At 40.6% G+C, this 27,655-nt stretch overlaps 2 protein-coding genes across 2 annotated transcripts; both read left to right on the top strand.

Moving 5' to 3' along the window:
- Positions 1 to 21,651, top strand: LOC110070745 (carboxypeptidase inhibitor SmCI). Its single transcript, XM_072979058.2, has 7 exons — positions 1 to 121; positions 1,941 to 2,120; positions 3,876 to 3,926; positions 5,243 to 5,419; positions 11,848 to 11,886; positions 13,781 to 13,960; positions 16,986 to 21,651. The coding sequence occupies exons 1-7, from the start codon at positions 1 to 3 to the stop codon at positions 16,988 to 16,990; spliced, it is 753 nt and encodes a 250-aa protein (XP_072835159.2). The 3' UTR covers positions 16,991 to 21,651.
- Positions 20,489 to 27,655, top strand: LOC144584168 (carboxypeptidase inhibitor SmCI-like). The gene is made up of 5 exons (XM_078379697.1): positions 20,489 to 20,582; positions 22,321 to 22,500; positions 25,200 to 25,379; positions 26,885 to 27,064; positions 27,645 to 27,655. Exons 1-5 carry the CDS (start codon positions 20,489 to 20,491, stop codon positions 27,653 to 27,655), a joined length of 645 nt encoding a protein of 214 aa, XP_078235823.1.

Below are 27,655 nucleotides of genomic sequence, written 5' to 3'. Positions count from 1 at the left end.
ATGCGGCATTCCCGTCAAACGGGCACCATGCAGTACAGCGATATTCTCCTACATGTCTTTCTCACCATGGTTTTCTTCCCATCTTGGTCCAAGCGGCAGGGTGTGGCGGCCTCGCCCAAAGGTAAGATCAGAGCTGGGCGATGTTCAAATTAAGAAGTTCCATAGTATCAGCCACTGCCAGATCTATGCTTAAGCCAAGTATGGATAGATAAATATATATCTGTGAATATAACTAATATGCACAGTAACCAATATATACCATACTGCCTCTAGTTATGGAGGTGATGAATGAATGAATGAATGAATGAATGAATGAATGAATGAATGAATGAATGAATGAATGAATGAATGAATGAACAGCCATGCTGACTAGCAACTGATGGTGGTCCTAATCTCCGCGAATTTATCTAGTCGCCTTTGAAGCTGGCAGTCATCACTACATCTTCTGGCAGTGATAGTGAATAGGGATAGCTTCCATTTTAATGAGACTTACTGTACGTCAAGAGGTTGGTAACAGAGAGAGAGAGAGAGACGCCCTGGATGCTTGGTGGCAGTTATATGATTCAACGGCTGCACAGCTCAGTGGTTTAGGCCTCTGGTTGTGGAGCCAAAGGTTAGGGGTTCAATTCCCCACTGTGCCTCTTTAATGGGCTGGACTCAATGATCCATAGAGTCCCTTCCAGTTCTGCAGTTCAGTGATGATGATGATTGTGACTGTGCTTGCATGGAAAGGTTCTGGACCCCGTGCAGGCTATTGTTGTTTGGGGCCTCTACGCTTGTTTTTGAATCACAACGCATTACAGCAGCAGATTTAACAGTGATGCGCCTGTTGCTTTGATCCAGGGTACCAAGAATTAGAGGGCCAGCATTTTGCTGCTAGAAGGACATGGACTCTCCTCCCCTGAAGCGGTCAGTTTAGAACAAATTATGACCCATATGGCAGTGAAGCTGCAAGAGGCCAAATGGTTCATTATGGTACTGCATAGCCATTTAACTATATGCCATATCATAGAATCATGAAGTTGGAAGGGGCCTATAAGGCCATCGAGTCCAACCCCCTGCTCAGTGCAGGAATACAGATCAAAGGATATCTGCCAGGTGGTTGTCAAAATTTCTCTTGAATGCCTCCAGCGTGGGAGCATTCGCTACCTCTCAAGGTAACTGCTTCCACTGTCGCCCTGCTCTAACAGTTAGGAGATTTTTCCTGATATTCAACCGAAATCTGACTTCCTGTAACTTGAGTTGCATGTCCTGCACTCTGAGATGATTGAGAACAGATCCTGCCCTTCCTCTGTATGACAGCTTTTCAAGTACTTGAAAAGTGCTGTCCTATCTCCCTTCAGTTTGTATTTCTCAAGGTTAAGCATGCCCAGTTCTTTCAGTATAAACCCTTCTCTGTACAGTCAGTCTCTCTCTCTCTCTCTCTCTCTGTGTGTGTGTGTGTGTGTGTGTTTGTATGTTTTGCAGTGTCCTATTGCTGAGCCCATCTGGGCTCCAAAAGTAGATATTAAAATACATTGGCTGAAATCCAGTAGGAACACTGTATGTTGGGGATTTGATAAGTCAGCTTCTCCCTGTGTTCCATTGATTCAGTGGGCCTAATCTAGTTGTGATTTATTACTGGAATACTGCCACAGGCTGAAACAGGTGAGATGCCAGCTTTAAAATTAAAATGAAATCCTTCCAAAGACACAACTGCTTGCCGTTTCTGTGCAATCAGCTTGCAAGTGAAGCCCTTGCTTCTCTCTTGACCACCAGGAATTTTGTAGTAAGTAAAGCAAACGGATTCAATTACTATCAGTGAATGTCAAAAGGATGAATCCACCCCAGAAAAGAAGAAAATGTTGGGAAAAAAAAGAAGCAAACATAAAGGAAGCTCGTGTCTGCTTCTGCCCTATGAGGCTCGTCTATGTTTCTCTTCCCTTCCTATTCTTTTCCAGAGGGCATGCCTGAAAAATGTGGACTTCCTCCGAAATATGGACGATGCAAAGAATCATTTCAAAACTTTTACTATGATCCCAAGACAATCCTTTGTCGGACGTTCATATACAGCGGTTGTGGAGGCAATGAAAATAACTTTCCAAATCTCTTGGAATGCCTTTATGGGTGTGAAAGGTTTGGTAAGGGTGACAACTTTTCTTTTTACCCCAGGCCTTTAAAAAGTTTAAACTTGTTAGTGTTTCAAGCTAAACCTGTTTTGTTTTAAAAAATCTTTGATTATTTAAGACTCTTTCAACAGTCACTTCTTTTGGGAGAGAAACTGTGTCACAGGCAATTTCTGTGGTCATCTTCCCCATCTACCTCAGCTGTAAGAGAACCTCATGTAGCCATGGTTAAGAATAAATCATTAAATAGCAGGCTCGGTTTAAATTAAGGTGTCTCCGTGACATAAATGGAAGCACAGATTTTTTTAAAAATTTTTGGTCTGGAAAATGTGGTTTTGTTGTTGTTGTTATTGGAAAGAGAGGTAAATAACTCTTCCACCAGGGTCATTTATTTTAAATCACTTGCAAAACTGCATTATTTCAGTTGGTTTGGTATACATAAACCGTTCCGTCGGTCTACATTGCATCTTTGCCAGCAAGAGATGAGAACAGGGCTGGAGAGGAAGAGGGCCAGCCGCAGGAAGGACAGGAGGAGGAGAAGAAAGCAGAGGCACAAGGTGGCGCGAGAGGCAGGTGCAGCCCCAAGAACCCCAGCTGTGGGGTGGCCCCAGGAGCCAGCCCAGAGGAGGAGGAGCAGCAAAGTGCGTGGAGTGTGGCAGGACGCCGAGGATGCTCGGCACCCACTCTGCGCCTGCTCTCCTGAGAGGAGCAGCAGCAGCGAAGCCAGGATGCTGTGCCTGAGCAGATGCCACCATCACCTCTCTCTTTCCCCCTCCAACCAGCCAGGTTCTGCCTGGGTCTCCTCCTTTGCCTCAGCAATGTGGGCATGGGTTCTGTTTATGCCGTTGTGATGTGTGTCAGCCATCGGTTGCCGCCAGGCTCTCCGGCTCACAAGGCATCTCCTCTGGGGGTGTGCCCATACGCACGTACATACCTGCCCTCCTGCCTCGAGTTGCACACATCTGGTGAGGGCATCCTTTCAAAAACACCAGATTAGACATTTGTTCCAAGGGAACTCACGCAGTGATTCAAACACCATGTGACTTGGAGTTGATTTAACTCGATTTCCCTTTGCACCAGCATATATTTCGAACGATTGCTCTAATGTAAACAAGCCCTCTGATTCTAGCCAGGTACTGTGCTGCATTGCCAACTTCATCAGCCATATTGTACATAGGGGATGATGTGGGAAGGCCCCACTGGCACCAACAGAGCAGGCTTGTATCTCTCTCTCTCTCTTTCTGGAACTTGGCAGGATGGAGGTGTTGGAGGGCTGCCCCTAGTAGGGATTTCTGCAGGGTCAGGAAAAGGAAGCCATGCCTTTACTGCCCCGGTACTCTGCTGCAAGAGGCGAGTACTTCAGTTTGCCTAATGGCAGGCCAGGCTCAGGTTGTTGAATAAAACTCAGCAGTGAAATAAAAGCCAGCGGTCTTTCCCACCCATGTTTTTATAGAGAATGAGGAGGAGATGGCACCATGTTCTCATACTTCTCCGGTGGACTGCAACTAAATTAATCAGAATAGGAATTAGCCATTTGTTGTGGAAATGAATTAATTACAAAAAACTCATTATTGGTCATGAGTCTCTTTCAAGGTCTGAGGGTGGAGGGAAACCATCTTAACATTTACCTCAGGCAGTAAAATGTATTGGGCCAACCCTGGCCCCAGTCCCCCTCTCCGCTTGTCTGAGAAACCCCATATAAACGCTGTATCAGATCACCGCTGTGCAGTCCGTTGTACAGTAACATTTTCCTCCTCTTCTTGTTCACAGTACTCCGCATGCCCTGGTCATATTTAGCAGGTGGTTTGAAATGGGTTCGAGGTAAGTGCTCCCTGGTACTTTGCACTGTGATGCACAGTTAGTGTTATGGAGGTTATATAGTACAGGTCTCAGCAGACGGGACATAAATAGGAAGTAAGCAAAAGGTACAGCAGGTTAACAGGTGGCCCACATCTGGGCACCAAGATAGTGAAGAGGGAGATCCTACTAGGCAGGCCAATCAGGATGGTGGGACTTCAGGTTACGGAAATGAACCGTATCGGGGCCTTCCCTGTTTTGTACCCCTGACTCTTGGTTAAAGGTAAGGTAAAGGTTCCCCTTGACATTTAATCCAGTTGTATCTGACTCTAGGGGGCAGTGCTCATCCTGTTTTCAAGCCATAGAGCCAGCGTTTTGTCCGTAGACAGTTTCCGTGGTCACGTGGCTGGCGTGACTAGACACGGAATGCCGTTACCTTCCCACCATGGTGGTAGCTATCTATCTACTTGCATTTTTACATGCTTTTGAACTGCTAGGTTGGCAGGAGCTGGGACAAGCGCCGGGAGCTCACTCCATCATGTGGATTCGATCTTACGACTGCTGGTCTTCTGACCTTGCAGAACAGAAGCTTCTGTGGTTTAACCTGCAGCGCCACCACATCCCACAACCCTTGGTTACTGAGGTTCAAAAGCAGCCTCTAACCTCCTTTAATCCTTTAGTCTTTTAATCTGTTATCATGGAAGCATACTGTGTGCAGGTCACAAGATAGTTCACTCTTCAGACTAGGGAGGGAAACCAAGTGGCTTGTGGGACTCCAGAGAGTTCAAAAGCCATTTTGGTGCCTGCACCTCATGCCCATTTTTGCAAAAATAATTGGAAGACTTATGCCTCTGGAAATGATTTTTCCAGTTTCACTAAGAAAATAGGTGTGGACTGTGGCAGATCAAAGGAACTGTGGAAAAATGACCCTTTGTGGGCTTCCAAAGTAGGCAAACTCTCCTTTATTTATTTTATTTTATTTATTTATTTATTCAACTTGTTTGCTGCCCATACTCTGCAAGAGTCTCCGGGCGGCTTCCAACATCAATTTAAACAGTTCAGTTAAAAAGACAATGACTCGCCCACTTTGAATAAGGACTGCAAATGTCGTTTGATATGTTACTTTTTAATACTATTCTGCCTCTTTATAACCTGGTAATGAATGTCACCACTTTTTACTTAGAATTCAAAGCAGGTAGTTATCATTATTAGCCTTTAAGGTGCAACAATATGTATCCTTTGGCTTTTCCCTTAATTTTTGTCAACTTTAGCATCTGTGTTCCAGAAGAAGTGATCTTGCATCTGAGCGCTGCCTTTTTTCCACTCCCCCCCCCCGCCAGAAATACCTAGACAATGCAAACTTCCTCGAAGGAGAGGATGGTGCAAAGCCGAACTACATCGTTATTATTATGATTACCTGAACTCGAGGTGCAGACCCTTCATTTATAGCGGTTGCAGAGGCAATGTGAACAATTTTCTATCTTACAAGGATTGTGCTTGGCAATGTGAACCTTTCGGTAAGGACAACTCACTTCTATGTTTGTCTCCCCCTGAAAGAAACCCATTTCCCACCCTTTCATTATGATTCATGTGCCAGTATTCCCAACCCAGCTGTGATATATTCTGTCCCTTAATAATAATGGAGGAGAGGAATGTTTGCTATGGAGTGAGACAGAAGTTCAGTGGTTGCTTTAAAACAAAGGAGGACCACATGTTGATGAACCTTAAGGCTCATTAGTGTTAACCAGCATAGCCCAGTGATGACCAGTAATGGCAGCTGCAATCTAACAACATCTAGGGAGGGCCGGAAACTGACCACTCTCCTTAAAAAAAAAATTATGAAGGTGATTTTTCATGCTAGAGTAAGAAAGGAAAGAAGGGAAGGAAATTTGAGGTGTCATATATGCATGTTTAGATTAACTTTTAGGGCATTTTAAACATTCATTCATTCATTCATTCATTCATTCATTCATTCATTCATTCATTTCATTTCATTTCATTTCCCAAACTGCTCTATACCACAGGATCTCAGGGTAGGTTACAGAGCTACATAAAAACGATGTTAAAACATAAAGTGTTTAAAACAATCATTTTAATACGAATACGTGTTTTGTTGTTGTTTTTTAATGCAATAATTCATTGAACACTTTATTGTTTCATCGCCGATCAGGCTGTATGCATAAGCAGAGATTCAACCAGTCTTAAAAAATAGTATTTGGCATCTATTATGAGTACATAGAAACAATCAGAAAAGCATATAACAACAACAACAACAATAACATAACAAAACATGCATTTCCAAATAAGTATTAAGTTGTGAAATTAAAAGCTTGTGAAGCAAAGCAATGAATCCTGTCTTTCCATGGCGCCTTTAATGACTCGAGTGGACCTATTGGATGAACTACTGGATAGCTGAGTGGTTTAGACATCTGGGGGTTTTGTGTTTGGTTCCCCACAGAGCCTCCTTGACAGGAGCTGGATCTGATGGCCCATAGGGTCCCTCCCAGCTCTCAATTTCTAAAACGATGACGACAATGATATAGGAGGCTGTGCCAGCTAGCAGAAGTAACTCCTGTCGTCAGTCATGGGGGACACCATCCAAAGGACAGAAACCACCAGGGACATTTCTGTTCTTTGCATGGTTTTTAAACAAGACTTGGGTCATTGTGTTTACTGTTTTTCCTTTAGCCATAGGTTTGTTGAGGGGAGCGTCTGCAACCCACCAATTACAACAAGAGAACATAAAAACAATTATTTGTTCTGAAGAAGCAATTATCTTCCTTTTTAAAAAAAGGGAAGTCAACATGGAGAGAATGGCATGAGGAGGCGACAACAAGTATCACTCTTCTGTACCATCTGTATCCCATTGCAACTACTGACACTGTACAACTGCAATCATATGGGACCCTTAGCGAGGAGCAAGACCTACTGAGTTCAGTGGGACGTACTGCTGACAAACTGGATAGGTTTAGGTATCTGGCTCCAGAGCCAGATGTTGGGAGGTTGATCCCCCACTGTGTATCCCAGAGGAGCCAGAAGAAGGGAATGGGAAACCACTTCTGAGTATTCTCTACCTAGAAAGCCCTGAAAGGGTCCCCATAATTCAGAATTGACAGCAATTTATGATTATTATTTTAAACAGGGATTGGTTTGTACTATCTGTTTTTCATAACTCAGGCAAATGGGCACTTTTATATACAGTGGTGCCTTGCTAGACGATGATAATACGTTCCACTGAAATTGCTGTTTAGCGAAATCATTGTCTAGCGAAAAGCATTTCCCCATTGGAATGCATTGAAACCTGTTTAATGTGTTCCAATAGGGAAGAATCGTTGTTGTCTAGCGAAGATCAGCCATAGGAAAGCCGCTTTCTGAACCACCGATCAGCTGTTTAAATAGCTGTCTTGCGAAGCTTAGGTCCCAAAAACACCCGTTTTGCGAGCGCGGAGAGAGCTGTCAAAATCGTCGTCTAGCGAAAATCGATTTGTGAAGCAGGGAGCAAACATTGTCCAGCGAAATCCCCATCCATAGAAATCACTGTTTTGCGAATCGCTATAGCAATTGCAAAAAATCAGTGTCTAGCGAAAAAACGGTCATGCGGGGTAACTGTCTAGCGAGGTGCCACTGTAATCAAAATTGGGATGATAACATGGCCATGCTACACACATTGAAATGTGCAGAGATGAGACGTCACTTCCGCCGGGACAGGGTGCACAGCTGAGTCTTTGTCTCCTCGCCCTGCTGAATGTAAATAAGTTGTTAAATGCCCTTTCCCCCCTTCTTGAAATGTGAGTAAATCTGCATAGATCCTTTGTGAAAAGTTCAAGCAGAGATAGAAATGCTTTTTAAACTGCAAAACCCTGGCTGCTTATCTGGGGAAGGCACTTTCGTTTGGAAGAACACCAGTGAAAGTTGAACAGCTAATGAGCTGTAAAAACTACTTTGTTTTCCTGTGCTATGATTTTTTTTTTGCTTTGCTTATGAGAAAAAATAGAGATAAGAGTTCTAAGGATACGAGAGCCGTCAGAGAAAAAACACCATCAGATCGTAGTCTCAAACGCATAAGACGAATAGAGGTAGAATCCCCCACTCGTAAAGAAATTTCTAAAGAGATTCGGTAAGCTGCTGGAAAGGAAGAGGTGGGGCTACCTCTCTGAGCAGTCTTATTGAAGCCAGCATGGGGAAAAAAAGATTGCTGAATTAACAACTTGTGTAAAGGATCTTGCTAAAGGTATGCCATGCCAGATTGATAGAAAATTGGAACAGGTTCTTTCGAAAATAGGCTCTTTAGTGAAGGAATGTCAGCAGATGGGAAAGGACATGAAATCAGTTCAGGGAGAAGTACAGGGGATGAAGGCATGCATAATAAAATGGAGGACAGAGTAAAGCAAATGGAAGATCTATCAAAACAGAATGAAGGGTAAACAAAGGCATAACAACAGAAGATAGATGATTTGCAAAAGAAAGTGATGTACCGTATTTATTTATTTATTTATTTATTTATTTATTGGACTTATATATCGCCCCATAGCGCTACAAAGCACTCTCCAGGTGGTTTACAATTTTAATTATACAGGCTACACATTGCCCCCCCAGCAAGCTGGGTACTCATTTTACCGACCTCGGAAGGATGGAAGGCTGAGTCAACCTTGAGCCGGCTACCTGGGATTTGAACCCCAGGTCGTGAGCACAGTTTTAGCTGCAGTACAGCGTTTTAACCACTGTGCCACGAGGCTCTATTTTTCGCTCCATAAGACGCACCTTTCCATAAGACGCACCAATTTTTAAGGAGAAGAAAACAGGAAAATATAATCTGTTTTCTTCGCTCCATAAGACGCACAGACTTTCCATCCCCCCTGTTTTGTGGGGGGAAAGTGCGTCTTATGGTGCGAAAAATACGGTATCTGGAAGAGAGCTCAAGATGCAACAATATCAAAATAATGAATTTTGAGCTGCAAAAAGGAGCTGACCTTAAGCAGGATGTGGTGACCTGGATAAATTTTATTATGAATTCCCTGCATGTGGCTGAAGAGGCTATAGAGAGAATCCATTTTGTTGGGAACCCCAGAAATAAGAGGCCAAGACCTATAATACTGAAAATTTTCAACTATGTTAAAAAAGAGAAAATTCTCACTAAAGAAAAACCAGAACTATTAGTTTATAGGTCAAACTCCATACAGATTTACCAGGATCTAAGCAATGAATCAATACAGCGGAGAAAAACGATGAATCCCATTACATCAATTCTAATCAAGAATGGACAGAGATACAACTGGGGTCACCCAGTCTTTTTTAAAATATGGAAAGATGGAGTCCTCTTCAGAATCTTCTCTTTTGAAGAAGGCAAGGACTTGTTAGTCGCGTGGGGCCTATGGCAAGAAGATCAAGATGACCAAAGACACAAACAAGTAGGCCTGCAAGGAGTGGAAACATGAGAGAGAAGATATCTGGACTGAGAGAAACCATTTGATGCTTGAAGACTCCTCCCTCCCCCCTTTTTTCTTTCTCTTTTGTTTCCTCCTCTTTTTAAACTTTGTACATTTTTATACTGTCCCTCCTCCTCCCTTTTTTGTTTTTTGTTTGTTTTTTGTTGTGCTTTTTCACTTATTTTGTTTCTTTTTCTGGGAATGTGAGAGAAGAGAGGAAAAATTAAAGGATAAGGATGTTAAGAGAAATAAGTAAGTCAAATGAAAGAAGGAAACGTATTAAAGGGGGAAAACAGAGTAGGGTGAAATAGGAATGAGGATTTGGCTGGCGCCCAACTGGTGTGGGTGGTATCTCCCTCCCTCCCGGAGCTCATGTCAAACTTTAGTGAGACGCGGGGAAGGGGGGGGAGGAAAATAGTTTAAGTGTAGAGTGGGAAGTTAAGGATAGGGGATTAGACAGAGAACAATGTGAATTTTTAGGGGGTGTTTTTTTTTGTGGGATCCACAATGGGACTAAAAAAAGAGATGGGATATAGAACAGATATGGGGAAAACATAAGGGTAGCTACATTAAATGTGAAAGGCCTAGGGTCTGTAACGAAGAGGAAGCAAATAGAAAAATTATTGAAAATGAATACAGTGGACATTATTTACCTAGAATGGGATCAGAATATTATAAAACTTTAAAATCAATACTGATCCCCAAGCTAAAAATATTTTATAATGGAATATTGGAAGGAGAGAAAATGCCAGATTCTTGGAAATATTCATTAACAACTCTTATTCCGAAACCCAATAAAGATTTGAGAGACCCAAGTTCATACAGACCTATTTCATTATTAAATCCAGATGCAAAGATATTTACTGCAATCTTAACAAACAGAATGAATAAGTTTATTACAAAATACATTAAAGAGGATCAAAATGGGTTTTTAAAGGGAAGACAAATGGAAAATTTAATTAGGAGGGTTTCGAACATTAAATATAATATAGAAAAAGATAAATCAAAGGCAGGTATTTTATAATTAGATATTTTTAAGGCATTTGATTGTGTAGAATGGCCAACATTAAGGATTGGGGTTTTGGAAAGAAATTTAGTGGGTGATAGACCAGTTATATTTGGAGAATACCTCTGCAGTAATAGTCAATGATGGGATGACAGAGCAGGTAGCTCAAGGCCGAGGCACCAGACAAAGTTGCCCTCTTTCTCCAGTTCTGCTTTGTTCGATTATTGAAATGTTAGCAAATGCAATAAGGAATGACGATTTAATTGAAGATATGGGTGAAAATAATAAAATAAAGATTAATTTATTTGTGGATGGTTCGCTATTGACAGTGAAAAACCCATTAGAAAGTACAGATATAATTAAAATTCATTTAGAAAAATTTGGAAAAATAACTGTGTTTAATTACATGTAAATTGGCAAAAATATGAAATAATGTTGTTTAATCGTAATAAACTAGAACAAGAGAAGTTGTTTGATAAATATGATTTAAAGATATGTAAATACAGTATTTAGGTATAGATTTAGTAAAAGATACTCAAAAAATAAAGGAATATAATTATAATAAAAGGAAATATAAAAAAGAAACTACAGGAATATACTAACTGAAAACATTCTTGGTTTGGCACTGATAAAAATGAAGATTCTACTAAAAATTAATTTTTCATTCAGAATGTTACCAGTACAGTTAACAGAAGATGATTTTACATTTTGGCAAGAAATGATTAATAAATACTGTAATGAAGGGAAGAGAGCCAGACTAAATAAAAAATATTGGCATAAAACAACAACAAAAAAGGAGGTATAGGCATACCAAATATAAAAAATTATTATTTGGTTAATCAGTTGAGGTTCATTGGGGAAATTATTTATTTGTTTGTTTGTTTGTTTGTTTGTTTGTTTGTTTAATTTATATGGCGCCCACTCTAGCCAGAGGTCTCTGGACGGCTTACAATAATTAAAATTTAATACAATAAATTATATATAACCCAGAAAGGTTAATTTGGTGGAAAATGGAATCATCAGAATTACAGGCGGATATTGAAAAACATCTATTTGGTATAATTAAAAAATATAAAATAAGCGAAATTAATAACCCATTTTAAAGACTATGTTAAACGTCTAGTATAAGTACAGAAAGAATTTGTGTCCGTTTAACTCTCCATTAGGATTAGCGACTGAAATAGAGAATTATTCTGCCAATATGAAAGTTTATGCAGAATTATTTAAAGAAAAAAGTGATTAGATTAAAAGACTGGTTGTATAAAATGAGACTGAAAGATCAGATGAAACAAAACCTTAAAAATAAGAATATATCATGGTTGAATTATATGCAGTTAGAAAGATGGACTAATGAATGGGTAAAGAAGTATAATAAAGGTAGAGAATATACAAAGTATGACCAATTTCTATTACCATATGAAGATGTTCAGATGATGGATTCATCTTAAAACTGAGCACCTCTCAAGAATCAGCCATTACACCCCACACCAATGTTTTCTCCTTCTTACCACAGGAAGCGTGGACTACTCAAAGAACCATGAATGGAATCCAGGTAAAAGTTTTATTACAGTCCTCTTCTGATACTCACATAATCTGCTGCTTGGAAGTACTCATTACATGTAACACAATTACATGTAACTAGTTACTTTCTCTGTAGTGATTGATTAACTAGTAGTTACAAAGGTGCATTTTTGGTTTAGCAAGTGAAATCAAAGTTCATTTTGGTATTAAAAGTAATGTCTAGTTACTTTAAAGAGCATACTGAAGCTTTTTAGAGGGATTTTCATAGGATTTTTCTTTTAGGTGTTATGCCATGGTGTCCTCAGTCCTAAGTGACAAGGGAAATATTCTTTGATATGGTTTTTTTATATTTTCTCAATAAATATTTCCAAGGTGCAATATCAGAATTGACTACTAGAGAGTATTTCCCTGTATTTTTCTGTCCTGCTGCCAAACACAGCACAATGCCGGCATAATCTGAGCAAGGAAAACAATCATTGCAATTTATCTGCCAAACAGTATTGAGTAACACAATAAATTCCTTTTAAAATGTAAACATTTTTAATTCTGCAATCCGTTATGCCTGCCATTCATGCAGCCTTTCTCTGGCACTGCAGCACATTTTTCAAAGTCAGGGTGGGCAGTTTTCAGAGATCCGGGGGTCATTAATCTTGTTCTTCAGAGGGCCTCGCTTCACCCCAGAACTATTTTTATTTCCTTTTTTATTTCCCCTCTAGTGACTGCAGGAAGCAATTTGGCCATGTTTTGCCAGTTTTTATGACTTTTAGTTCTGAACAGATTTAAAACGGGGGGGGGGGCAAAACATTGTGAATCTGAATGAAGATTTCAAAATTAGACACATGTGGCCAGTGAAATCAAAATTCACATACGTCTCCTCAAGGTCCCCCCTTTTTTTTTCCTTCACTGCTGCATGACAAGAGGCGAGGAATTTAATAGTCTAATCCAGTAGTTCTCAACCTTGGATCTCCAGATGTTCTTCAACTGCAGCTCCCTTCAACCCTTGCCAGAAGAGCCAGTGGTGAAGGCTTTGGGAACTGCGGTCCAAGAATGTATGGAGACCCAAAGTTGGAAACTACTGGTCTAATCAATCTATAGCCTGCTTTCTTTTGGCGACTCCTCACTGAGAAACAAACAACGGGTTTTATCTTGATAGTGAAGACATAAGAGTTTAGAATGCATTTTTGGGGGGATAACATCTTATTACTTGCTAATCAAGAAGCTGACCTCTCATTTAGTTTTGTCCTAGTCCATACTGGTATTATTGGTCTCCTACGTTTTTATCCATCAGTGACCATGATTGTCAGGTCCCACTTGGCTGCTGTTCCCTGTCCCTACAAATATGCAGTGCATAGATCTCACACAGACACATCAGCCCTATGTATTTGTATGTGTGTGCACATATCTAGCCAAAAACCTACTCCGTGTATTTGAAAAAGTGGACCACTTCCCTACAAAGGCCCATGCAATAATTCATTTGGTAGTCCTGAAGATGTCACACAGCTATCATTCTGCAACAGAATTCCATGGTTACCTTGTCAAAACGGTGGCCTACTGTACTGCATAACTCAGTGAGTTACGTATGGTTGAACGTTCAGTTCTCCTCTGTGCCTCCCACAAGAGCCAGTCTGCATAGACTTGGGGTGGCCCACAGGGGAAGTGGATGAGAAAACACTTCCTACCTCTCTCTACCTAGAAATCCCTTGAAGGAGTTCCCGTAAGTTTCACTTGATTTGAGAGCACACAATTTGTTCTAGTAGTAGTAGTAGTAGTAGTAGTAGTAGTAGTAGTAGTAGTAGTAGTAGTAGTAGTAGTAGTAGTAGTAGTAGTAGTAGTGATCACAATCGTGACCGCTGTATTCTGCATATTGTAATATGAGACTGTATCTCTTAAGTTGTCTCGTTCTTCTTTCCTGCCCTCCATCCCAGATGCGATGGTTGACACCTGTGAACTACCAGTAGATGTAGGGATTTGCAAAGCAGCCTTTCCTCGCTTTTATTATGATCGCGAAACAAAGAGTTGCAAACCATTCAGTTTTGGTGGCTGTAATGGGAACAGCAATAACTTCTTGACGATGGAGGATTGCGCTCGAGAATGTGGTGGTTCTGGTAAGAGCAACGGAATGGAAAGGGCGTTTACGGATGTTGAACTGCTGGACAGCTTAGTTATCTAATTGCAGAGCCAGAGGCTGGGAGTTTGATTCCCTCCTGGGCCTCCTTGGCAGGAGCCGGACTTGATGAACTATAAGGTCCCTTCCAGTTCTGTAGTTCCAAGATGACCACTACTGTATTACTACTCCTATTATTCAAAAATACCAGGGTGTAGGTGTAGGTGTAGTCGTCGTCGTCGTCGTCGTAGTAGTAGTAGTCGTCGTCGTAGTAGTAATCTAAGAACTGCACAGCTGGAAGGGACTTTATAGTTCATCAAGTACAGATCCTGTCAAGAAGGCTTATTATTATTATTATTATTATTATTATTATTATTATTATTATTATTATTATTATTATTATTATTATTATTATTATTATTATTATTATTATTATTATTATTATTATTATTATTATTATTATTATTATTATTACTACTACTACTACTACTGCTGCTGCTGCTGCTGCTACTACTACTACTATCTGACCCTGAAAACAAGACAGGGTCTTATACTAATTTTTGCTCCAGAAAACGCATTAGGGCTTATTTTCAACAATCTACATTATTTCAAATGCAGTCAATTCATCTTCTTCTGGTTGCTGCACAAGGGTAGAGGGCGGGGTTTTACTTAACTGGGGCTTATTTTTGGGGTAGGGCTTATATTACAAGCGTCCTGAAAAATCATACGAGGGCTTATTTTCAGGTTAGGGCTTATTTTCAGGGCAACAGATTAGTAGTAGTAGTAGTAGTAGTAGTAGTAGTAGTAGTAGTAGTAGTAGTAGTAGTAGTAGTAGTTGTTGTTGTTGTTGTTGTTGTTGTAGTAGTAGTATCAACCAGATCCCACACTAAGTATTATTATTCTTTTTTTCTCTTAATGGATTTTATTTTGGGAGATTTCTGTTTCAACTATATACCAGAGCTTAGAAGCAACCCATTATAAATAATTAGTTACTTTTAATTAGTTTCATTACATAATAACAAACCTATAATTAATCGACTTGACGACTTGTGCTGGCTTGGCCTTTTGCTGCTTGCTGCCTCTCACTTTCTTGTGGGAACTGATGGGAGACTATCCACAGCATTACGGTCCAGATTCAAAACAACAGCAATGGCAACAAAGCATACATTTTAATTACTTGCAAGAAATGGGAATGTCGAAAATAATGTTTCAGAACAGTTGACTAAAGCATTAACTATTTCTTTGGCTCTTGGAGCTGTAACTGTAATAGGAGCGCAGCAGCATCTTCCTCCTTCATGTTCCTCGGCAACCAATATACAGAGACAGATTGACTCGGATCCTGGAGACACCATATTGTTCTCTTGACCGATAGCCACCCACTGACAGCCTTACCTTTCTGAATTTCTCTGTCCTATTCTAAAGCATTCCCAGTTGGTGGCCATCGTTACAGCTTGTGAAATAACATTCTGTTGCTTAACGGTATCCTACGTGAAAATACTGTCCTTCCCTCCTCCTTGAATAAAGGCCTCCAGAGGTTCACACCATAGCCTGGCTTCCTGTTTATTTGTTGAGAGGAACTTCTCTCTGTGCACTTTCTACACACCACACATGATTTTATAAGCATCACTCATATTACTCCTTGGCTTGTGTGTTTTCTGAACTGCAAAGCTCTCAGAGTTGGGACCTTTATCTCATGGAGAACAAGCGCTTTGCCTTGTCTTCCAACCTCCTTTTATTTTGACAGACTCTTGCTTCTTTTCTCAGGTTATCTTGAGATCACCATGCAGACCTAGTTCAGCGACATTTTCTAACCTGTCGACACTGGACCTAGCAGAATAAATGCACCATGTGTAATTACAATGGTGTTTATCTTTCGGTAGCAAGCTTTGCCGAACAGTTGTGCTTGCTCTCAACTAAGTTCACTGTTGTTTTTTTGCTTCCTGTGATTTGATATTTTATTTTGGCTGATGTTATTTCTTGAGTCTTATCCTAGATGTCTCTTTGAGCCCATTCACACAAATGTGATGAAAGAAGTAAATGCCAGAATATTAGAAATTTTTTAGGTAGGGCGACAATTCCCGTATCAAGTGGAGGATAATGGGATCTGTAGCCCCCCCCCCAAAAAGCTAACTTTTCCAGACTCTGGATAAATATGGAAGAAGCAATAGCTTTTAAAAAGTAGAGTCACAACTTCCCATCATTACTGGAAAAACACTTCACCTCATTTCACAATATTGACAACAGTGCAGAATCTAATCCATACATGGAAGGGATTATTTATATGGACGTTATGAGAACTGCAAGTAAGGAATAGTTCTGTATCCAGTGCAATGTAAGGCTATGTAGTTCTCTGTATTTTGACACATCAGTGTGCTGTTCAATGAGCAAATCTATTCTACATTATTAACATACAAAGAGCGAGAGAGCACTAAATATATACTTGCTATAGGTTAATCACATATTTACTTTAATATCACTCCCCTTATGCAGCCAAAAACTGGAACATGTATCCTATGGCATGTATTTCATTACAACTTTAAAATGAACATATTCACAAGCAAGCTATCCATACATTCCCCACTAGGGATTGTTTGGTCTTCAGAGCCACTTTCTAGACGAAAGTAAGTGGATTTGCTCATTGAACACTTCGAATAATGCCACGGCACAATTGATTCAACAGGGGCCAAACTGTACATTGCAGGTAACTGTTGTTAGAACTGAAAGCACATCAGTTTTTCAGAAACGGCAGCATGTCTTGTCTGAGAAATCAAACTGATTACACAAGAATGTGCTGATGTCCTCAAGACAACTCATGAGGCAAAACAAGCTTATTTACAAACGACAAGAGGTAAGAGAACGACTGTCCTGCTCTGACACTTGCTCCTACTCAGCACATAAGAATTTCTCTGCTTAACTTTGCCTCATGTAGTTAATCATAAATACTTCGACTTTAATGGGTGTCAACTCTGCTGCAATTCACGGAGTAAACTGCAGTGTAACCTTCTGTTTTTCTTCCCCCTTGACAGTATAAAGGGCAAACAAAAATGACGCATGGCATGGGAAGAAATCATCACAGACACTGCAATTGCGCGAAGCCTCCACAATTACCAGCAACTCGTCAGGTCTTCTGTTCTGGGAGCGAGTTTAACCGCAGAATCTCATGGTTTAAAACATCTAGTGAGACTTGGAGGCTTTTCTTCCCTCCCCACCTTTAAAAGAAAAAACACAACACCTTGCCTGATGTAGAGTTTCTGCGAAACCTGAAGACTTGCATGTTACTGTAGAATTGTAGTTGGTCCTAATAAAGCTATTATCTCCCTGTGGATTTATGGATTTTGTTTTGCTTTGATGGAGCAACTCAGCAGCCTATCTTTTTTTTTCCTATTTATTTCAAAACTCACACACTTTTCTATTATTATTTCTTCTCCGTCTACTCTCATAGTTCAACAAATCTTCTTCCCACCTCTCTGTCTCTGCTGCGGGGAAGATGCAGCAATTAGGTATTATGAAATAGATAAATGCCAGAATTTAGAAAAAATTTAGGTAGGGCGACAATTCCCATATCAAGTGGAGGATTATGGCATCTGTAGTCCAAAAATCCTTAATCACAATGAGAACCACAGAACTGGGAACTGGTTTCAAACATCTTATTCCACTGCTCTTTGGAATAAGCTGGATGCTTTTAAGCCTGAGCCATCAAAGTCCAGGCCAGAAAAGATCTGCAGGGCTAATCACAAAAAAGCCTTTACTCATGAGAAGACCTACCTCTGATAGCATTTCTACCTCTTGTGGGCAACCAAGTTGTTGCTCCCCATCCCCCTTTGATTCATATGCTGTCTACATTTTCCAATATTGAAGGATGGGTCGGACTTCCATTTGTTCTGAAGGTGACAGGTCATCCTGATCTGTCCCAAGGGGCATAATACAGGCTACTCCTCTTTAAATACAGAATAATATCCAAGGAAATCTTAGGCTTGTACTAACATACTAACATTAAACCATTGAGGCAAGCCAATTCATTGATCTCAAAATGTCAAGAAATACAATTCATTAGCTGATTGTTAAACTTTAACTATATCATGCAGAACTGCTGAAATTGGTCATACTAAGAGAAAGCAAAAAACAACAACAAAACACAGCAATATGAAATAACAACCTTTTAAATTAGATGCTATTTGATATATTAGGGCAATTGAGATTTGAGCAATTATTTCCAAGCTCTAAATTAATGGCCCAGCATATTTGGGATTCTCTAAATGGTTTCAGCCAGCTTCTGACTATGACACTCCCAAAAGCAATGAGTTACACTTCGAGTGAAGGATGATGTTCTTAGAGAAGGCATTCCATAGCCTCCATATGTCATATGTAATAGAACATTGACCTTGGCCTGCTGTGCTAACCAGCAGAATAAAGAAAATGGTCTTCATCATGGAACTCTGGCTATCATCCCACCATTTTTATCCTGTTAGGATCCCATTCCCCATTCCCTGTCAGAAATGAGCCACGTAAATCTTTTGCAGGCTTACAGAAAAATCTGGAAATTTGAAAAATATGCATACCATCTGAAATGGCTTTTATAGGACATATCTGGATACAGAATAGTTGCTGCAGAGGCCTTGAAAATAAAGATATTACTAGAGGTGCACAGATTTTTGGACTCTTAAGTCCCAAACTCCAGCTATGCTTCCTGGGGAATTCTAGAGTTAAGAGTCAAAAAATATGCTAAAATCAGATCTGTATACCTTTAATTCAGACCGAGAAGCTGGGCATAAAACAGAAACTAGGTCTTATTTCTAAATACGAAAACGTTAATTTGACCCCACCTAGAGTAATACAAAATACTGATCTTGTGGAAAGAATCTGAGTATGAAAAGGTCAAATCACGGATGAATAGAAATGCAATTTACTGAGGTTACAAAATTCTTCTGTCAGGCACACAATTTGTTCAAATTCCAAAGCCAAGCCATTAGACTTGCAAACAAAGTCCCGATGATGAACCGCAAACCCAAAAAGTTAGGTGATTGTCTTTTTCAGCCTTGAAGTCCAGATGCCAAACTGCATATTCGATCATGCATAGCACAACAGGATGTGCATTTCACAAGTGGAAAGTCAATTAATTTGCTCAACATTTTGAAATACATTCTTTTGTTTTCCTAAATTAATAGGAAGATAGAAGCAGATGTAAAACAATGGTTTCCCCAATATTCATTACCCATCTTCACTCCCATTTTAATTCTGTCTCATAGGGGAGGGACCACAATTATCCTCCCAGCTTAACCCTCGCAGTGGTCCCCAGCCTTGGGCCTCCAGATGTTGTTGGACTTCAACTCCCAGAAATCCTGGCCAGCAGAGATGGTGGTGAAGTCTTCTGGGAGTTGAAGTCCAAGAACATCTGGAGGCCCAAGGTTGGGGAACCACTGCTCTAGAGAATATGTTAATTTTGTTCTAAATACCCCAAACAACTTCTGTAGATTGCCAGTTTTGCTTGAAATGTTCGAAGTAACATTATTTTTCCTAAATAAATAAATAATCCATGAGAGAGAACCCATTTTAATAAAAAAAATGTATGACTCTCCTTTAGAAGTCATAGTGGTTCGAACATGAATTGGTCACTGTGGGCTGAACAGCTGTATTTTTCAGAAGATCGATATTGATAAATTAGAAAATCCCATAGAATCATCTCTGATTTGATTCCCGGGGAAAATTAATTGATACAAAGTTGGAGAACATGTGCTGTGTGGCCTCTCCCATCACAGAGCGACACAGCTGTTTGCGTCTTCCATATTTGTGGGGATCAGGTTTTTCATGGACATATGAAAAAGCAGAAATACTATCATGGGCCCAGATAAGAATCCAAACAGTGTCGGCAAAAATGTATGGAGGGCACCAGCCTGTGTGCCTTCATTTCCCATGGACTAGAATGAGCAAATACTCGTAGTGCAACTTCATGATATAAACAACATTAATTTGAGGAGTTAAATATTTTCCATTGTGCAGGTTAAAAGGAAGGAATTAATTTTCTAATTTCTAAAGTTTAATGGCAACAAAATTTTTTTTTCATACCCAGCATTCCAAGATCTGGTATATAAAAAGGTATAGTTTAGTATAGTTTTATTTAGAAATAAAACTATGACAAAGAGAAGTGAACATCTGCATTTAAAAAAATCAAAATGGGCTATATCCAATTTTTGTCCTAAAAACCGGAGCAATTGAATTCAATGAGGCTAGCATAACAAAGTCACATTCATTTCAATAGACCTACATCAGTTGGCACTAAAACTGGATTTAATTCCTTGCTTATATCTAATGCACGTCATATCACAGGTATCGATCTCTTTTCACTACATTAAGATGATTAAATTTGGCTCCATCATATCCCTAGATCAGCAAATTGAATTAAACACAATAGTTCCTGAGTGTACTGTACCTACTTATTGGCTAATTGTTCTGGCTGACTTAATGCCCACCTTGATTTCCTTATATATAGCTATAAAAAGTGGTTTTGCTCTTTTCCCTTGAAACAGCAATCATGCAGGGCAATCTCATTGTCCTCCTTGTTTTTCCCATGTGGCTTCTAACATCCTGGTTTGAGTTGCTGGATGCCCGTCGCTGGAAGTATTCAAGTAAGTTCTGTATTTCTGTTACCCTCCAATCTGTATATGTATCCTGCTTGCAACATCACCATCACCCACATCCCTCCAAATTAGGTCACAATTGCAATATGGAAGGGGAAGGGGAAACAAGGATAGTATGGTAGCTCCATGGCAACAATTTTGTGGCAAGTGTCAATCAGTTTGATGACTTTCCCTACAATCTTTCTGTCTGCCTTGTTAGCACCTAAGGGTCCTGTTGTACAAAACAAAGATTTCAATTCTAAAAGGAGCACACCTTCAAGAGTCGAAAGAGATGTAACCATGAGGATGTCTTCAAAGCAGATGCATGAATATCCCATTAGACTAGACTATGTCTAGAATGAAAACAGTGGCTCTGGGAATTCAGCCTTGAATTCTGGGAATGAACAAAAAAAAAAAAAGATCATGTTGTCAGAGAGGAAAGGTGGAAAGAACCAGAAATAAATACTTTTTTTTTGAACCTGCATTTTGACCCTAAATCCAGTAAGATCAGGGGCCAAATAAGATGCTGTATAGACAACTTGTTTTTAAAAGCAATAGTCCTTTAAAAATCCCTCTCCCTGTGAAGGCTGATAATCTTCTGTTGCTTGCAAATAAGTGTTTCAGTTTTGTGATGGGTCATCAAAAGTTAGACATTGGCTCAGTTTTGATTCTGATCTTTTGGACACAATAGTATCTGCTGACAACCCTTTCTAGGGCAGATAGCACCTGGAGAAGAACAGAGGCAGAATCCAATGAAAGAAGATGCAGCAGACCTGCGACACATATTTTCCTGCTCTTCCATGTCCTCCACTGGCCACTTTCCTTGAAAAGATGTACAGTAGTAGCAAGCAGGACCCAATGACTCAATGGCACAACATGCCAGTCAAAGCAACAACTTATTATTCTATCGGTGACACAAGGATTCCAAAAGGAACAAAGAGACTTATGGCATCTTAAATGGGAAGAACTTATATTTGGCCTCAACTTTCATGGATTGCGTGAAAGTCCAAGGGGACGTGGTCGCGCTGCGGGCTAAACTGCAGAAGCCTCCGTGCTGCAAGGTCAGAAGACCAGCAGTTGTAAGATCAAATCCCCGCAACAGAGTGAGCTCCCGTCGCTTGTCCCAGCTCCTGCCAACCTAGAGGTTCGAAAGCATGCAAATGTGAGTAGATAAATAGGTACCACCTCGGTGGGAAGGTAACAGTGTTCCATGTCTAGTCACGCTGGCCATGTGACCACGGAAACTGTCTACAGACAAACGCTGGCTCTACGGCTTGGAGACAGGGATGAGCACCGCACCCTAGAGTCGGACACGACTGGACTAAATGTCAAGGGGACCCTTTACCTTACTTCATACACTGCAGGCGGCGTCTTCCGATGGGCCATGAAAACTCAAACCAAATAAAACCTCTGCGTTTTCAAGGTGCCACAGACTTTTTGTTGTTTTTGCTTCAAGAGACTAATACAGACATTGTCTGAAGACTTCAGAACAATAACCTTCCCAGCGCACCTCCTTAAAACATAACAAATCCTTAGCAGACCTTTCAGATTTGCTTGCTCTGCGTTCTGACCTGTCTTTCTATGTGAACATGTGAAGTCTGGATCATTCACCATTGCCCACTGGAAGGTTCCCTCTCAAGGGTGGAAAGTTGCAAAAATAATAATTCCTCACATCATAATCTTTTGTCTAATGAAGTGAATAGTAACTGGCCCTTTGTTTCTCTCTTTCTCTTGTTCCCCACACGAGGTTCTCCTCCAGCAAAATGTAACCTGCCTCCAGTAACAGGAATGTGCAAAGCAGCCTTTCCACGTTTTTACTATGACACCAAAACAAGGCAGTGTGAGTTTTTCCTTTATGGTGGCTGTCAAGGCAATGAAAATCGGTTTGAAAGTCCATTGGATTGCATTTGGGAGTGTGAACGATTCGGTAAGAAAAATAATGGAGGAGTCTATTTCTGGGCAACAAAAACAATCGGCACTTTTCATATTATTGATGCTACTTTTACAACCTGATTAATACAATGTCTGAGCCACATCTTTACTGTGGAGGACAGTCTTTGTGCTGAAAAGGAGAGAAGCAAGTTTCATATTTTCTTCTAGTTTTCTCCTTTTTGGCAGTGTGTAAGCAGCTTCCGGGATACCCAGTGGGGTGTAGTGGATAGAGTGCTGGACTAGAATTCGAGAAGCTTGTGTCTGAATCCCCATTCAGCCACAGAAGCTCACTGGGGGTTGTGGAACTGGTAAAACTGCTCCTTACATATCTCATTTACTTTGGAAGCCCTATTAGGGTCACGATAAGTCAGTTCTGAGTTGACGGCACAGAAAAACAAGAAGCAGCTTCTCTTTGAGTCAAACTTACATTTTATTAAAGGCTCTGAGTTACGGAAAGTGTTCCTCCACATGCTCACTATAAACAGTCAATTCATGTTTTAGACCTCAGGAAATGGAGAGTGGAACAATAAGCCTTACAGTCAGTTCATTGTGTTGTTGTTGTTTAGTCATTTAGTCGTGTCTGACTCTTTGTGACCCCCATGGACCGGAGCACGCCAGGCCCTCCTGTCTTCTACTGCCTCCCGGAGTTGGGTCAAATTCATGTTGGTCGCTTCGATGACACTGTCCAGCCATCTCGTCCTCTGACGTCCCCTTCTCCTCTTGCCTTCACACTTTCCCAACATCAGGGTCTTTTCCAATGAGTCTCCTCTTCTCATGAGATGGCTAAGGTATTGGAGCCTTAGCTTCAGGATCTGTCCTGTTCATTGTGTAGGTGCCATTGAAAGCAATGAGACTGAATTGTTAAGTCAATATATCTGTGTAGTGTTAAATGCAAAGGTCCTTTAATGCTTTTTTTTTGGGGGGGTTGTGTCGAGAAAAGTATTTGCCTGTTGGAAGAATGAAACCAAGGAGAGAAGGAACCTTAACCTTGTGTGGCAGGGAGTTCCACCTTCTAGGGGCAACCACCAAGAAGAGTTCTCTCATGTTATCACCAACTGTGGAATGGGGGAAAAGGCTTGTTCTACACCCTGGTCTTTGGCTACTGGAGTTTCTCAGCATTCCCTCATAGCCCCCCCCCCTCTTATTTAACACACATACAGAATGTCTGGAAAAGACCCTCTGGAGTTTTGGAGGGGTTGGTGCCACTAGTGTGCCAAAGATACCCATGTTTCTTTCTCCTTTTTGTGTAAATCTGAAGGCACTATTTCAGTTCTGAATGGGGACAGACTGAAGCATAATTTAGACAAAAGTGCTTCTGGTCGAACATCAAATAAAGATTACATGGGATTACACTCCCCATGAAAACTCAGATTTGTGGCCTGAGCCTAATCCTGAATTCTGCCCTGAGGCTGAACACCCGTGTTTTGGCAGGGGCAGAAGGTATGCTTGCACAGTTAAAACCAGTGTGCCAGCTGTGTCTCTTCTGGAGATAACAGCTGTGTTCATGACCACAAATGCATTAGTTATGCCTTGGTTGGATTACTGTAATATTCATATGGGGCTATCTTTAGAAAGTGTTTGGAAATGTCAGTTGTTTCAAAATATTGTGACCAGGTTGGTGTCTGGAGGTCCATATCAGAAGAACCAACATTCTTTGTTACAATAGCTTCACCAGCTTCTGGTCCATTTTCAGGCATGCTTCAAAGTGCGGGGCTTGGTTTATAAAACCCTTATACAGTAATATTGTAGGTCCAACATATCTGATGGACCATAACTCCCCCTATGAACTTCTTGGTGGAGAATGTTCTCTCTGCTCTTGTGGCCACCACAGGCATGTCTGCTGAGAACATGAGAGATCCTTTCCAGTAGCTGCTCAGAGGCTTTGGGGATCCCTCCCAAAGGGTGAGGGCAGGCTAACCTCTTCCCTTCTCTCCTTCCACCTTGAGGAGAGAGAGCTTTCCCTTGCTTAGGGTCATAAACCACACTAGTGTATGCCATTGAATCCATGGAGATTTGATGAGTCATCTCCTCTATAATTTTTATTGACTCAACTGGGCCAACTCTACTTGTGACCTACTATGCTAAACTGCCAAATCTCCATGGATTCAATTGGCATACTCTAAGATGATTTAGTACCCTAAACCAGTGGTTCTTAACCTTTGTTACTCAGATGTTTTTGAACTGCAACTCCCAGAAACCCCAGCCAGCACAGTTGGTGGTGAAGGCTTCTGGGAGTTGCAGTCCAAAACTCCAGAGTAACCCAAGGTTAAGAACCACTGCCCTAAGCAACAGGATTTGGGCCATTGACTGTGCAATAAGAAAGCAGCCGAACAGCCTGTGCAAGCTCAAAAGCAGGACGAAACCAGCATGCTCCAGTCCTAACAGAATACTTTTAGTAATTAGTAATGCTTCACTTTCTTTGGTCAAACTGAAAAGTGTTGCATCACTAAATAATTGATGGCATGCTAGGGGGAAACTGGGCACTTGGCATGACATATATATTTAAACCAATAACAATAATCTGAAGGGCTAGCAAAGGAACACTCTAATCATTTGCTCATACTTCATGTAGAAGAAACAATCCAGCAACTGGAGTAATAAGCAAAATGTTTTTTCTGTGCTCTTATCTTTTGTATTTCAGGAGTCTGAATTGCTGATGCAAGCCTTGCATTTGTCTTTTTTCTTCTTCTCTAGATCGTCCACCAGAAAAATGCAGACTCCCTGCAGCAAAGGGCACAGGAAAAATACTCTTCAAGCGCTATTACTACGATTTTAACAACAAAGTGTGCAGGACACTCATTTATCGTGGCGAAGGAGGCAACAAAAACAACTTCCAAAGTCTTCAAGAGTGTATTGAGCAGTGTGCACAGTTTGGTAAGAATGAAGAAAGTAAAACAGCCTTTATAATCAATTAATACAAATGTGTGGCACAATGACACTTGGAAATAGAATACTACAGTTTAAAAGCAGTAGAGAAAGCAAGAAAAAAAGTAAACAGGAAGAAAGGTGCTAGACCCAGAGAGTTTTTCACTGAGATACAGATAGACATTTTTGCACTGACTTTTATGAAGTCAAAAAATGATTAATTATTGCAAACTAAAGTTCTAGAAATGGGCAATACATTATCATAATACAGAGTCAGAGAACTGTAGAAATGAAAGTCTAACTCTCAGTCCAAAACAGGAAATCCACAGCTGAAGCATCTCCGAGGGATAGCCATCCAATCTCTTTTCATAAACCTGCAATGAAAGAGAGTCCATTGCCTTCCAAGACTATCTGTTCCATTGTCCGATAGCTTTTACTGTCAAGAAGCTCATCCTAATATCATTTCCTATCATTTAAATCTATTACTTCTTGTAGCTTTGGAGCTACAGAAAATAAGCTTGCTTTTTCTCCCATGTGAAACCAAATATTTGAATATTGTTACATATCACCTTCCAGATTTTTGTTCTCCGGGCTAAACATAACCAAAACCCCTTAGCAATTCTACACAGGATTTGGCCTCCAGACCTCTTACAGAGGCAGTAAAAGAATAGAGGCTTAACCTAATTAAGTTAATTGAAGGCCAGCCCTATCATAAGGTGGAGGCTGAGGCAACATCCTCAGGTAGCCACACATACTGATGGCCAAGGAGAACACCATATACATGAGCCACAAAACCTGGCCTGTAGTCCATAAAGTTGTCCTTAGGTATAGCAGAGGCTATTGGCCTCCATCAATGTTGGACTCAGATTCAGCCACCAGTCTGTTCAGGGCGTGTGTATGGAATGAGGAGGGAGTCACCTTGTCCTTTGCCTCAGGCAGCAAAATGTCTTGGGCATGTCCTGATAGTCATGACTGAACCATTAATTCAGATGGACCTGGTGTAAACCTGGCTAAGTCTAGACGGAAGAAATTGGCTCAAATCCAGTGGTAAATTGCAACTAGAGTAAGATCATTAGATTAAAAGAATTTTCAGACTCACCAAATCCCCATTAATTCAATGGGTGTGCTCTGCTAGAGTTTAGCCATTGTGTGCTAATAATACTGCACTGACATCAAGGATTTTGCTCTTGTTTATCTTCACTACAGCCAGGAATGCCCCCAGGTGAGGCTGTTATCCTGCCACCAGCCTGTCTCTAACACAGAACAGAGGACGGTAGGAGAAAAATAACAGAGCTTAGAAATAAGGACTGAAATCTAGTAATACATTGCAATTCAGGTAGGCCCACTGGAATCAATGGAATGTATGGAGGAGTTCTCACCAAATTAAAGTCATGATTTCAAGCAGTCCAGCTGATTTGTTGGGATCCGACCTGTGCTGTTCTCTTTTGCACAAGATGCAATTAGGTAAATAAGTCTTCTCTTCATTTCTTCCCCTGCCCGCCTCTCTCCTCCAGAACGCATGCCTGCAAAATGTGATTTGCCTAAAGAAACGGGCTTGTGCAAGGCATCTTTCCCTCGCTACTATTTCAATGTCAAAAGCGGCCGGTGTGAGGAGTTCCGTTACGGTGGCTGTGGGGGCAACGACAATAACTTTGAGACTGAAATTGATTGCATTCGGAATTGTGAAAGCTACAGTAAGTGCCAATACAGAAAACAACAACAAACCCCACACATTTCAGGAAAAAGCTTAACAGATGTTAAGGCACCTGGCACAGTGATAGTCTGTGGCTCAAACTAAATTATATTTTAGCCTCATTTTGAAAGAAGCACTCCCTCAAATGGGAAACAAAAATCTTTTATGAGATTTCCCTCACCTACGTATCTTGCATTTAGTGTGCTTTGTCTTTGAGACTTATTACAGAAGCAGTAGTTTAATCTGCAGATCTGATTGCTATGACATGTATCTCTGAGGAAATCCTGTTTAATCATAGGGAATACATGCTCCCCTTAATATTTGGCCTGACATTTTGTCCCAGTTTTAAACTGGAGAATCAAGTTGGTATAACTCCACTGGCTTAAGTTTCAATGGTAAAATCGCCACAATTTGAGAAGTAGGTACAGGTATTTCCTATCAAACACTAATCACATGACTGATAGGAAACACCCACCCCCATTTCTTAATTTATTGCTGAAAGGTACATTGATGGAGTTGCGCTGATAAAAATATGCAGTAGGATTCCAGATATTCCATCTGACTCTCTCTTCTTTCCTCAGGCGGATGGTGA

The sequence above is a fragment of the Pogona vitticeps genome, chromosome 8 (genome assembly GCF_051106095.1).
Source record: "Pogona vitticeps strain Pit_001003342236 chromosome 8, PviZW2.1, whole genome shotgun sequence".
NCBI lineage: Eukaryota > Metazoa > Chordata > Lepidosauria > Squamata > Agamidae > Pogona > Pogona vitticeps.
The sequence above is the reverse complement of the archived record's forward strand: the minus strand, read 5'-3'. Positions and strand labels throughout refer to the sequence as shown.

What these genes read in the sequence shown, in the direction of transcription:
- LOC110070745 (XM_072979058.2), top strand. Translation starts at nt 1, where the DNA reads ATGCGGCATTCCCGTCAAACGGGCACCATGCAGTACAGCGATATTCTC. An exon ending in TGTGGCGGCCTCGCCCAAAG is followed by an intron (nt 122 to 1,940) that starts GTAAGATCAGAG and finishes ATTCTTTTCCAG; the next exon opens with AGGGCATGCCTGAAAAATGT. An exon ending in TTGGCAATGTGAACCTTTCG is followed by an intron (nt 5,420 to 11,847) that starts GTAAGGACAACT and finishes TTCTTACCACAG; the next exon opens with GAAGCGTGGACTACTCAAAG.
- LOC144584168 (XM_078379697.1), top strand. Translation starts at nt 20,489, where the DNA reads ATGCAGGGCAATCTCATTGTCCTCCTTGTTTTTCCCATGTGGCTTCTA. An exon ending in CCGTCGCTGGAAGTATTCAA is followed by an intron (nt 20,583 to 22,320) that starts GTAAGTTCTGTA and finishes TCCCCACACGAG; the next exon opens with GTTCTCCTCCAGCAAAATGT. An exon ending in TGAGCAGTGTGCACAGTTTG is followed by an intron (nt 25,380 to 26,884) that starts GTAAGAATGAAG and finishes TCTCTCCTCCAG; the next exon opens with AACGCATGCCTGCAAAATGT.